Below are 13,094 nucleotides of genomic sequence, written 5' to 3' on the forward strand. Positions count from 1 at the left end.
ACTGCATTCTGATTTCGGTTTGGCATTATTTACAATTTTTAGAGGTCCTAAACCATGGGCATCTGATCTTTTGGCTTCTCTGGCCCACACTGGAAGAAGAATTGTCTGGGCCACACTTAAAATACACTAACGATAGCTGATGAGCTTTAAAAAAAAATTGGCTGCTAGGCACAGTGGCTCACACCTGTAATCCCAGCACTTTGGGAGGCCAAGGCAGGCAGATCACGAGGTCAAGAGATCAAGACTACCCTGGCCAACATTGTGAAACCCCGTCTCTACTAAAAATGCAAAAATTAGCTGGCTGTGGTGGTGCATGCCTATAATCCCAGTTACCTGGGAGGCTGAGGCAGGAGAATCGCTTCAACCAGGGAGTCGGAGGTTGCAGTGAGCCAAGATCGTGCCACTGCACTCCAGTCTGGGTAACAGAGTGAGACTCCATCTCAAAAAAAAAAAAAAAAAAAAATCGCCAAAAAAACTCGTATTTTAAGAAAGTTTACGAATTTGTGTTGGCTCTCCTTGAAAGTTGTCCCGGGCTGCTGTGGCCCACGGACTGTGGCTTGAACAAGCTTGTCTTAAACTGTATCCAGGCAGAGATTAAGTTTTATTTGGTCTGAACAATGTTTAAACATTTTTAAACCATCAATTAAAAATTGTAATATTTCACATAAAATTCTGGTTTCCTGGGTTTTCTTTAAACATAGGAATCTCTAGCAATACTGGGCCCACATTCCCCATGGGCAATAATCAGTGGAGCTCAGAGGCAGCAACCTCTTTACTTTATTGTTTTTTTCAGAGACAGGGTCTCACTCTGTCACCCAGGCTGGAGTGCAGTGGCACAATCATGGCTCACTTCAGCCTTCACCTCCCGGGCTCCAGCGATCTTCCCACTTCAGTCTCCCATGTAGCTGGGACCACAGGTGCACACTGCCATGCCTAGCTAATTTAACAACAATTTTTGGGCCCAGTATGGTAGCTCATGCCTGTAATCCCAGCACTTTGGGAGGCTGAGGTGGGCAGCTCATCTGACACCAGGAGTTTGAGACTAATCTGGCCAACATGGTAAAAACCCATCCCTACTAAAAATACAAAAAAAAAAAAAAAAAAATCAGATGGGCGTGGTGGTGGGCGCCTGTAATCCCATATATTTAGGAGGCTGAGGCAGGAGTCACTTGAACTCAGGAGGTGGAGGTCGCAGTGAGCTGAGATCATACCATTGCACTCCAGCCTGGGCGACGAGCGAAACTCAGTCTCAAAAAATTTTTTTTTTGCCAGAGATGGGGTTTTGACATATTGCCCAGACTGGTCTTGAACTCCTGGCCTTAAATGATGATCCACCTGTCTCCACCTCCCAAAGTGCTGGGATTATAGGTGTGAGCCACAGCACTCAGCCTGCATCTCCTTTAAATGTCCCACATACCTTCCCACATCTTTCAACTAGCCCCCTTCTCACATTTGTTACCTGCCCAGCCCCCTGGAGAACCAGAGTTTAAAACCCCTGAGTACAGCGACATTTCCATACCATTTCCTGAGTAGAAGAAACTGTTTTCTAAAAGCAGGTTCATGAGGGTTTGAGTTACCTTTCATTTTCTCAGCTTGTTCATTCAGGCGGATTTCAAGATCTTGCTTCTGCTTCTCTAGTTCTGAAATTTGCTGTTTAAAGTCTGGGATCATCTTTAGAGAGAATTAGAAATATTAAATACTGTGATCTGTGAACTTTAAAATCTTGGAAGCAAAATAAACTGTCTAGGTGTTCAGCCCGTGGAACACATAGTTGTGTAAAATAGCTAGCCACGACATTAGACTGGATTGACCTTTTTTTTTAAACCTCAAAACCTATAGTCTCAGGAAACACCAGTATGCTCGGAGAAAGCAGTTCTCACACAGCTATGTCAGGGAGAGAAGGATGTGTACATGTATAGAAATCCTATGCTGAACTGAGGGAGGAATTAGGTGAAGAAATGGCAGCCGGCCTCTGATCCAAGCCCGGAGCCATCATCTCATGTAGGAACAGGAAAAGCTATCTTGAAGGGTCCCACTGCAACTCCTGAACTCCAGGCCATGCACTGCTCTGTTAGTGGAGGTCTGGAATCAGCCAGTAAATTTCTCAATCCTTTGTCCCTGTCTATCTATATATTTCTTTACATGTCCATTGCTTCCACCCCCAGTTATGTAAAACCAGTTTTTTTTTCCTTTCCCAAGTTTATAAACACTGGGGAAGTTTATAAAACTGAGTGGCTGAGATCCAGACCTCTGAAGTCTAACTGAAGAATACAGATGGCCCCCGATTTACAATGGTTCAACTTCCTATTTTTCGAGTTTGTGATGGTGTGAAAGTGATATGCATTTAGTAGAAACCATACTTCAAGTACCCCTTCAACCATCCTGTGTTTCATTTTCACCACAGTATTTCATAAATTACATGAGATATTCAACACTTTATTATAAAAATAGGTTTTGTGTTAGATGATTTTGCCCAACTGCAGGCTAATTAATGTAAGCATTCTGAGCACGTTTAAGGCAGGCTGGGCTAAGCTACAATGCTTGGTAGGTTAGGTGCTTTATGTGCATTTTCATCTTACAACACTTCCCACATACGACAGGTTCACTGGGACGTAGCCCCATGATAAGTTGAGGAGTATCTGCACTTGTTTGATTGTGCAATTAGGTCTCACTGCAAATTCCTCCTTCAAGTTTCATCCAGGGAATAACAAAGGTGTAAAGGACCCCCAATGACCATTTCCTGTGTCCACCCCAGGTCCTCAACTGCTGCTACAGCCCTGAGATTTCCTAACACTCCCAGTTTAGGGAGCGGAAGGGGTAGTAAGGAAGTAGAGGAGCAGCAGCCTGTGAGGCCGGACAAGAAAGCTGGCAGAGCCGGGCATCCTGGAAGCCAAGAGAACAAGGTGGAGAGGATGGGGTTAGCATCACCAGGGGCTCCTGAGACACTAAGTAAGACTCGGGTGCAAAGGAATCCTGAGTGCTCAGCTCTGTGTAGGCAGAGTCAGCTAGCGGTGGGGCACATGACAGAATGGAGTGGTGGACAGTGAATGGGAGGTACATGGAGGGAGTATGCCTACAGGGTCTTTGTAAGTCTGACTAACTCCCCAAAGGAACGAGTGATGGCCACATGGGTGTGGGGTTAATACAGAGATGGCTTCTGAGTGAGGAGATTCCTGAAGCGTTTCTCCATGCCATTAGGCATGAGTTGGGAGAAAGAATGAGACAAATGCAGTGGGTAGGAATGCTCATCACAGAGGAAGAAACACTTGAAAAGGTGAGATCTGAAGCATGAGCAGGACTGGCCTTCTGACACACTCCTGTCTCAACAGCTACCCTTTCACCTTAATTTTGTGGCCACTTTCCAAGGGGTTAGGGCTGGATTTAAATATATAGACTTTAAAACATACACACTGGCCGGGCACAGTGACTTATGCCTGTAATCCCAGTACTTTGGGAGACTGAGGGGGGCGGATCACAAGGCAGGCTGAGGTCAAAAGATTGAGACCATCCTGGCCAAGATGGTGAAACCCCATCTCTACTAAAAAATACATAAATTAGCTGGGCGTAGTGGCATGCGCCTGTAGTCCCAGCTACTTGAGAGACTGAGGCAGGAGAATCGTCGGAGCCCTGGAGGCAGAGGTTGCAGTAAGCCAAGATCGAGCCACTGTACTCCAGCCTGGCGACAGAGTGAGACACCATCTCAAAAACAAACAAAAAAACCACACTTAAACACACACACACAGAGCACCTGAACCCATCCTGAGGTGAACACACACACTCTTGTATCAGAGTGCTGTCTGGCCTGCAGTCATTTTACAGTATGATCACCAGAGCAAGTTATTTCACTTCTGGAAAAAGTAATTTATAACCACTGTTTCACTGTCAAGAAACGGAATTTTACTCCACTGACAAAGAACATCTCTAGTATGATGGCCACGACTGGGGCCCGGCTGAGACCGTACCATGTTCTCTGATGTTAGCCTGGTAACTTCATGACGGATGCTTTCATTGATGTCATTTTCTTCTCTGAATAACTTCTGCAGGTGGTTGATTTCTTGACTTAGATGCACCACTTTGAAGTTCAAAGCTTCAATCTCCTTTTCATAGCAATCCTTCTGAGACTGAAAATGGCTCTCCAAAACACTATTAAAGGAGGGGTCAAGAAATAAACCGCATGGCCTTTGTTCTGTGCTGATGGCTAGGAGGGTGCAGGTGTTTGGCAGTTGTGAAGACCCACAGCAAGGGTGGTGCACCAGGTACATCAAGTTTACTTATGCACTCACACTTACAGGCTACAGAATCAGGAATGTCTAATTATAAAACTTTCTAGCTAGTTAGGAAGCATTATGTGGGGGTTGACACATAGTTAACAATGAAGAAAATTTTAGAAGTTATTATATTTTTACACTCTTAATAGCTTTAAAAATATTGGCCAGGTGCAGTGGCTCACACCTGTAATCCCAGCATTCTGGGAGGCTAAGGCAGGCGGATCACTTGAGGTCAGGAGCTTGAGACCAGCCTAGACAACATGGCAAAACCTGGTCTCTACTAAAAATACTAAAATGAGCTGGGTGTGGTAGGGCACACCTGTAGTTCCAGCTAAAGGAGAGGCTGAGGCAGATAATCACTTGAACCCGGGAGGTAGAGGTTGCAGTGAGCCGAGATTACACCATTGCACTCCAGCCTGGCGACAGGGTGAGATTCCTTCCCAAAAACAAAACAACACAAAAGAAAATAAAACATGTTCTTTATGATACTACAGTTAGGGATACGAGTCATATACACCTGTGGGAGGTGGGGTTGCAGTGAGCCAAGATGGTGCCACTGCACTCTAGCCTGGGTGACAGAATGTACGCCAAGAATGAAACCTAACGTAAACTACAGACTTTGGGTGACAGTGACGTGTCAGTGTTGGTTCATCAGTGTGGTTTGGGAAGTTGATATCGGGGGAGGTTGTGTGCACGTGGTGAGAGGAGTATACGGGAACTCTGTATTTCTGCTCAACTTTGATGCGAACCTAAAACTGCTGTAAAAAATAGTTTATTAATGTAACGAAATGCAGCACATGCCTTAAATTTAAATGTATCTGCATATCTCTGGCAACATTAGCTAACTTATTTGAAAATCAGTTTTCATTGTATGGCTTATGGGGTTTTTTGCTAGGCATTTTATCCTGTGAAGAGACTGCTCTTCATGAATAAGCTAATTACTTAATTCTCAGAGAAATATTTCTGGTGGCTATTTGGTCATTTTACCATAAGGAATTTGTGTATCAATCTATGTAAGGTAAACTTTGGACTTTCTAATAGTCTATTTATTATCTCTGAAAAATAAAGAAGAACCTTGAGGAGAATTTCTAACCGTGTTGCTTTCTTTAGTCCTTCATAAGCAAACCAGAGTTCTCCATCCTCATTTAAATGTTCCAAATCTTCCACAGAGAGCCTGGAAAATAAGGAAGATAAGAAATTCTATCATCCTCTCATGTTTTACATGTCTTAAAATGTTTGATCATGCAGAAATCATTACCTGCTTCTTACATCTTCAATGTCATAGCTTTCAAGAAGTTGTTTGGTGATCTCTGACATCTTTTCTGAAAGGAAAGGGCAGAGTTGTATACATTACATTGTGGATGATCTACCATTTCCCGTTCCCTTTCCAGGACCACTTTTCTAGCTCCATAGAGTCTCCAGCTAAATAACCTACCAGCTATCCAATCAACCAACTAACCAACCTTCTAGCTATTCAACCAACTAGCTATCCAACCTACCAACTAACCAATCTACCATGTCCAACCAAATTCATACCAAACGACACATCTCCTTAGCAGTGACACAGCTATGATTTTCAGCCCGTACCCATGGTCTAAGAGACTCATATTTTTATTACCTCTCATTTCCCGTTTTTGTAACTGTACATGTTTCTCCACGTCTATCTTCTGTGCCTGAAGTAGTTCTATCTCTTTTTCGAACTCTGAGATTGTCTGAATCACGGCAATGATGGAATCAGGTAAAGAAAAAACAGCGATTATGCTTTATATAACACAAAGGGGACACTATTATAGTGTACAGTGTCTATGCAAGACTCAGTAAGCAAGACCTCACTGTAGTTTCTTTTGTAGTTAAAATCTTGTTAAGTCCTTACTGCTCACACAGCTTGGCTTTGAAGCATGCTTAACTACTCAAAATGCCAGATCTACTGGGTTGTATCAACAGAATTAACTTGCCTGGGCCGGGCACAGTGGCTCATGCCTGTATTCCCAGCACTTTGGGAGGCTGAGGTGGGCAGATCACCTGAGGTTAGGAATTCAAGACCAACATGGTGAAACCCTGTCTCTACCAAAAATGCAAAAAAAAATTAGTCTGGTTAGGTGGTGGGTACCTGTAGTCCCAGCTACTTTGGAGGCTGAAGGAGAATCGCCTGAACCTGGGATGTGGGGTTGCAGTGAGCCAAGACGGTGCTACTGCACTCTAGCCTGGGCAACAAAAGCAAAACTCAGTCTCAACAAAAAACAAAACCCAGAATAATCTTTTTTTTAATTTTAATATTTTATCCATTGGTGGCTTCCTTGTACTATTAAGCCTGCAGGTGAGCAGACTGCAAGAGTTGAGGCTTGGAAGCCTCCACCTAGATTTCAGAGGACAGAATAATCTTAATAGATCACATTGGAGAGTAACCCATTCTTACCTACGAAAGCGGAAGTGAGTGACACCTACTGGTCCCTCCCTGCAAGCACAGCCTCACAATTTTCTACATTTAAGATACAGACCTCAGACCTCAGCCAGACGACTCCCACAGACTGACATCAGGCTCATGTGGCTGCTAAGAGTGAAGCAGTCACAGGAATGAAAGTGGCCCTTCCTGATCATGTGGTCTGACTTCCTACTTTTAAACAACAGGGGACAGGGCCCAGAGAAGACAGACACCTCAGCTGTGGAATTCAGCGGCCATCCAGATGCATTTCCAAAAGTTCTTCTAAACCACACATGGCTAATCCATGACAATTACAGAGAATATTTGCATACTCCTACACATACTCTACTAATATGTATTTCACATATTTAGTAGAAGCTTAAAAGTTTCTACTTCCCAACTTAATGAAGAAATGTCTCACATTTAAGAACAAAGGGACACTAAGTTTTCTGGTAGGGAAACAATTCACTTAAGCCTTGATTGTCCAAGCATGGATCATTACTTCATCCGTTCATTCATTTTTCTCAAGAGTTTTTTATAAATTGCCCAGGAATATTTATATATTTTTAATAGTAAATACAGGTAACAACTAATATTTTTATGTATGATTATGCAGTTCTAAAAATTCTACCACGTGATTTTTCCCTCTCAGCTTTATAAAAATTTACTTAAAAATTTCTACCATTAATTGACAATTTATAGCTTTATTGATGTTATAATTTTGAATGTGGAATAATTAAATCAACCTAATTAACCTCAAATACGTGTCATTTTTTTGTTATGAGAACATTTAGGATTTACTCGTAGTGATTTTGAAATGTACAATACACTCTTACTAACTACATTCACCACACTGTGCAATGGATAATTGTTTTTGTAAATTTTCTAATAACAGTTTAAATGGAAGATTTTGATAAGGTAACTTTAATGCAGGTGTTTATAGATGTGATGGATTATATAATAAGGATTCACCTCAATTGACAGTGTAATTTGGAAGTGGTCTCTACCTAACATATTTAAATAATTTTACATAAATGTAATTTCAAAAAAGTTAGAAAGTTGACTTTTAAATACAGAATACAATGATTGCTAAATCAAAGGCAGCCTGGAGTTTCACAGGTGGAAGGACCGAAGGAATTAGGTTCCATTAGCCTGTCGCCTTTACTCAGATGCTTTTAGCTGTCTGATCTGTGGGAACTTGGAATTGCAATCAAATCACTTAACCAAAGGGCAGGGCTGAAAGCAAGAGCAGCTCTACCTTGGCCTGCGAGCTCAGGCGGGCCACTTCCGCCTTCAAGCCATCAGAAGTGATGCGCCCCTCCTCCACCAGGTGTTGGAGTTGCATCTTCTCATCATTAAGAGCTTTAATTTCTTCTTTCAAAGACTGAATCTGCTTCTCATAGTCTTGTGTTTTCAGTTCAAAACTTTTTTCAAGAAGCCTAGGCAGCAAAAGAAGAAAATAATTGAGTGCCGAGCACGGTGGCTCAAACCTGTAATCCCAGCACTGTGAGAGGCCAAGGCAGGCAGATCCCTTGAGACCAGTAGTTTGAGAACAGCCTGGGCAACACAGAGAGAGACCCTGTCTCCACTAAAAATACAAAAGTTAGCCAGGTGTGGTGGTGCACACCTGTACTCCCAGCTACCTAGAAGGCCGAGGTGGGAGAATCACTTGAGCCCAGAAGGTCCAGGCTGCAGTGAGCTGAGATTGGGCCACTGCACTTCAGCCTGGGCAACAGAGCGAGACCCCTCCTCAAACGCCTCTCACCCCCCACAAAAAGAACAAAATAATTTAGAATTGTCTCCACAATCTTTACTTTGAATTAGAACAATACATCATTTTGAAAGCAACAAGAGGAGACAAGTTAATTAGGACCTACTGTGACAGTTCCAGCAGATAATGGCCTTATTTTTAGCAAACTGTTTCCCCTTCTATTAGGTGAAAGGCAACTTCTTACGCCTCCTGATACGAAAGGCGTGACTTTACAATGACCACACACAGGGACATTGGATAGGGAGGCTGAACTTAAAAGACACACTGGTTGTTGGGGCACTGTATTGCCAACCCCTGACTCCATGTAGCCCCCCCAGAGGGGCCAGTTTTCTTCAGTGAATACCTTGGTGTGCTCTGCCAAGTCCTGGCTCCTTCCTCATTCCAAGGATCCTGCTGGGGCTTATTTGATCCCAAACAAGAGAGCAATCTGATATGTCCAGGAGTCTAGCCCTTCGAAAATTCTAGAATAAATGGCAGCAAATCCAGGTGCCCCAAAGTACATGGAAATCCAACTGCTCTAGAAGTTTGCTCAATTAAAAATTTTATGATTAACTAAGAAAATAATTGAAGAGAGATACATCACCTAGGCAGGCCCAACACAGCCCACAGGGCCCCTGAAGTACCAGCTCTATGACTTTATTAAACCATTCTTCTTGCTGAGCTGTCAACTCAGTTCATAACTTGCTTTTATAGAACAAAGGGGAAAACTCTGAGAAAGAGAGCCACATTCCCAATAAATTTGTTTGATTTCTTTTTTATATAATTTTTTTTTTTTTTTTTTGAGTCAGAGTCTTGGTCTGTTGCCTGGCGCCAGGCTGGAGTGCAGCGGCTCGATCTCGGCTCACTGCAACCTCCACCTCCCAGGTTCAAGCAATTCTGCCTCAGCCTCCTGGGTAGCTGGGACTGCAGGTGCACGACACCACACCCAGCTAATTTTTTTTTGTATTTTTAGTAGAGACGGGGTTTCACCATTTTGACCAGGATGGTCTCGATCTCTTGACCTCGTGATCCACCTGCCTCGGCCTCCCAAAGTGCTGGGATTACAGGCTTGAGCCACCGTGCCCGGCCTAGAAGTTTTTTTTTTAAAGACACAGTTTCATTCTTTCACCCTGGCTGGAGTGAAGTGGTGCAATCTCAGCTCTCTGCAACTTTCAACCCCCAGGTTCAAGTGATTCTCCTGCCTCAGGCTCCTGAGTAGCTGAGATTATAGGCACCTATCATCAGCTTACATTTTTATTTTTAGTAGAGACGAGGTTTCACCATGTTGGCCAGGCTGGCCTCAAACTCCTGACCTGCCTTGGCGTCAGGTAATCAGCCAGCCTTGGCCTCCCGAAATGCAGGGATTATAGGTATGAGCCACCACACCCGGCCTCTTTTTTCTATAGATACTAACAAACTTGGTTTCCCAGTTTTTTAAAAAAACCGCAGTACTCCCAAGAGGCCAGGAAAATGCCTATAAAAATGAAAACTGCAAGCAGCAGTCTTTTTTTTCTTTTTTAACAGGGTCTCAGGGTCTCATTCTGTCGCCCAGTCAAGAGTGCAGTGGCATGATCTCAGCTCACTGTAACCTCTGCCTCCCAAATTTAAGTGATTCTCCTGCCTCAGCCTCCCTAGTAGCTGGGATTACAGGCATCTGCCACCACTCCCAACTAATTTTTGTGGTTTCACCACATTGGCCAGGCTGGTCTTGAACTCTTAACCTCAGGTGATCCACCCACCTTGGCCTCCCAAAGTGCTGGGATTATAGGTGTGAGCCACCATGCCTGGTCCAGAAGTCCTTTGCAAAAAGTTTTTTTTTTTTTTTAGATGGAATCTTGCTCTGTCACCTGGGCTGGAGTGCAATGGTGTGGTCTCGGCTCACTGTGACCTCCGCCTCCCGGGTTAAAGTGATTCACCTGCCTCAGTCTCCCAAGTAGCTGAGATTACAGGCGCATACCACCATGCCCTGCTAATTTTTGTATTTTTAGTAGAGGTGGATTTCACCATGTTGGCCAGGCTGGTTTTGAACTCCTGACCTAGGGATCTGTCCAACTTGGCCTCCCAAAGCGCTGGGATTACAGGTGTGAGCCACCATGCCTGGCCATGTAAAAAGCATCTTAGAGACACAACCTGAGCTGGTCAGGAGGGTGCCCACAGACTCCAGGCCTCTTGGAACCTCCTAAGAACTGTGACAGGGGCCAGGAATTCCCCAGTTGGCTGACCGGGGACTGAACGAAGCTACAGATGAGTGCTAACGAGGAGCACGGGAGGAACACAGGCCTATAGAGGGTGAAGAATTTTACTCCCTTCACTGGCCTGCCTCACCCTGACCCATTTAGGATTGCAAACAGCCCAAAATGACCTGGCCTCAGCCTGGCTCTCCAAGCCCCCTGCTGGAAATGTCACTCCCAAGTGGTCCCTGCACATGAACAGATGCCAAAAGCATCTTTGAATTAAAAGTTCATGGACAATTATATTTTTCTAGGTAAATGAGTTAATTAGACATATTTAAAAACTGATGGAGGATCATGAAACACTTCATGTATTTGTTAACTCTTGGAGCGATTCTGCGATATTCCCTCCTCTCTTTAGAATCCTACTTCCTCACCCAGACCCAGGCTGTCCTGCTCACTGCATGGGGAAGTTTTGTATCCTACAACCCCAGGCAGCCCTGTGCCTTCTAGCCCCCTCAAAGAGATATGCATAGAATGTTGTATCTCTTTCCAGGTACCCTGCCATGTACCCCAACTTTAAGAAAAGCCTTTGGCTCCTTAAGAGAAGGGAAGCCCAGATTGGAGTCCTTGGAGATTAGCAAGGGTTTGCTATTGAGACAGGAAAGGTAGACTGGTACAGCACAAGGTCAGGCATCTGCCTTAATTTCTGTGAGGTGTGTTAATTACCTTGCCTTCTGGGATAAAAGACAGACTAACAAGTACAATAGGTGGGAAAGGAAGGGAGGGAGGTTTATTTCCTAGGCAAGAATGTTAATTCTTGGATTTAGTGGAAGTTGAAGGGGGTAGTAGTCTCTGAGTTTTGCACTGTCTTAGCAATAAAGTAAAAAAAGAAAGAAATTCCTGGTAGTCCGCTGTACCCACCCAGCAGAAGCTTTATGGACTACTCCAGAATGTGTGCAGTATCTTATGGCACACATTGTGGAACTCAGCTCTCATAAATCTCTAATCTCACTTCCTAAAAATAGTCACACCCCACTTTCCTGTATCTGTGATCTGCTATATGCAAGCTGAGAAGGAAAATATAAAACAGCATGGAGAGAAGAAAGAAGTAGCTTTAAGGCAAACCAGGTTCCATACATTCTTTGTCGTTCTTCCTTTTGTACATCATCAAAGAGCTGCTTGGTGAGGTTGTCCATTTTTTCTGTAAAAAGAGAATGCTTTTTGAGGTATGTCTGCCAAATCAGTAACTTGATTGTTTCATGTTAAGTTTAACAATCGTGTGATGTTTATTACTAACAGGACTTACAGTGATAGTGTAGATCATTTTTTATAAACATGAAATACAGATGAGAGGGATTCAAAATAATTCTCACAAATCTGTCAGGTTGGAATTATCAATAGTTTCATTTATAGTACTTTTATCATTTATGACTGTCATTTATTAAGATAGGTATATTGGATGTGAGACAATGAATATTATTAAAAATAAATAGAAACCCTTTGGGGAGAAAATGATCCATTTGTGACAAGGCTTCTCAATGTTGGCACTATTGATACTTTGGGCTGGATAACTCTCTGCTGTGGAGAAGGGCTGTCCCGTGCATTGCAAGATTTTGAGCAGCATCCCGGCTTCTACCCTCTAGAAGCCAGTAGCACCTCTGCTCCAGCTGTGACAACCAAAATTGTCTCCAAACATTGCCAAATGCCTGGGGGTGGGGCAGCAGCAAGCAAAGCTGAGAACTACTCATCTGTGATAACTGAGAAAATAATTGTTTGCCTTCATCTGGGGAAGAGGAAGTACAAAAAAAGACAGCTGTTAACACTGAAATACAAGAGTAGTAAACACAAAGTCTGCAGGCTGAAGGGCAGGACATCCGTGGCTGTGACAACCCCACACTCCCAACACACCCATATGCCACAGGGCCATCGAAATGGGAGACCGGCAATGCAGCCTCTTCAACAGTGATGTCTCTGTTTGCACTAGGCTGACATCTCATCATTGACCCCGCCTCTGAGCCCCACCCCAGAAGGGGTCCTTGGGGTGTAGTGTCGATAGCAATTCTCCAAATTACTTTTTTTTGTTTTTTGAAATGGAGTTTCACTGTTGTTACCCAGGTTGGAGTGCAATGGCACAATCTTGGCTCACCACAACCTCCACCTTCCGGGTTCAAGCCATTCTCCTGCCTCAGCCTCCTGAGTGGCTGGGACTACAGGCGCGCACCACCATGCCCAGCTAATTTTTGTATTTTTAGTAGAGATGGGGTTTCACCTTGTTGACCAGGATGGTCTTGATCTCTTGACCTCGTGATCCACCCGCCTTGGCATCCCAAAGTGCTGGGATTATAGGTGTGAGCCACGATGCCCGGCCTCAAATTACTTTTTTTTTTTTAAGCCAATGGTTTAATAGTTTGTCTAACATAGTGCTAAATGTTTCCGCATCAAAATGACTGCTTCAGAAAGTTGTAAGGCAGCCAGGAAAC

The 13,094-nt window shown here is 43.8% G+C and overlaps 1 protein-coding gene across 3 annotated transcripts in view; it reads right to left on the bottom strand.

Moving 5' to 3' along the window:
* The window catches only part of MYO5C (myosin VC), a 106,173-nt gene that overhangs the window by 33,206 nt on the left and 59,873 nt on the right, over positions 1-13,094 (bottom strand). For all 3 annotated transcript variants that reach the window (XR_013521004.1, XM_002753496.6, XM_035259671.3), the window contains exons 24-30: positions 11,752-11,815; positions 7,949-8,129; positions 5,887-5,980; positions 5,527-5,590; positions 5,362-5,442; positions 3,963-4,143; positions 1,578-1,671 (exon numbers count right to left, since the gene is read on the bottom strand). Coding sequence is in view for 2 of the 3 variants with exons in the window: in XM_002753496.6 (XP_002753542.3) it covers positions 1,578-1,671; positions 3,963-4,143; positions 5,362-5,442; positions 5,527-5,590; positions 5,887-5,980; positions 7,949-8,129; positions 11,752-11,815 (759 nt within the window). In the remaining variant the exon portion in view is untranslated. The remainder of the gene's footprint in view (positions 1-1,577; positions 1,672-3,962; positions 4,144-5,361; positions 5,443-5,526; positions 5,591-5,886; positions 5,981-7,948; positions 8,130-11,751; positions 11,816-13,094) is intronic.

Source organism: Callithrix jacchus, chromosome 8 (assembly GCF_049354715.1).
Source record: "Callithrix jacchus isolate 240 chromosome 8, calJac240_pri, whole genome shotgun sequence".
Lineage (NCBI taxonomy): Eukaryota > Metazoa > Chordata > Mammalia > Primates > Cebidae > Callithrix > Callithrix jacchus.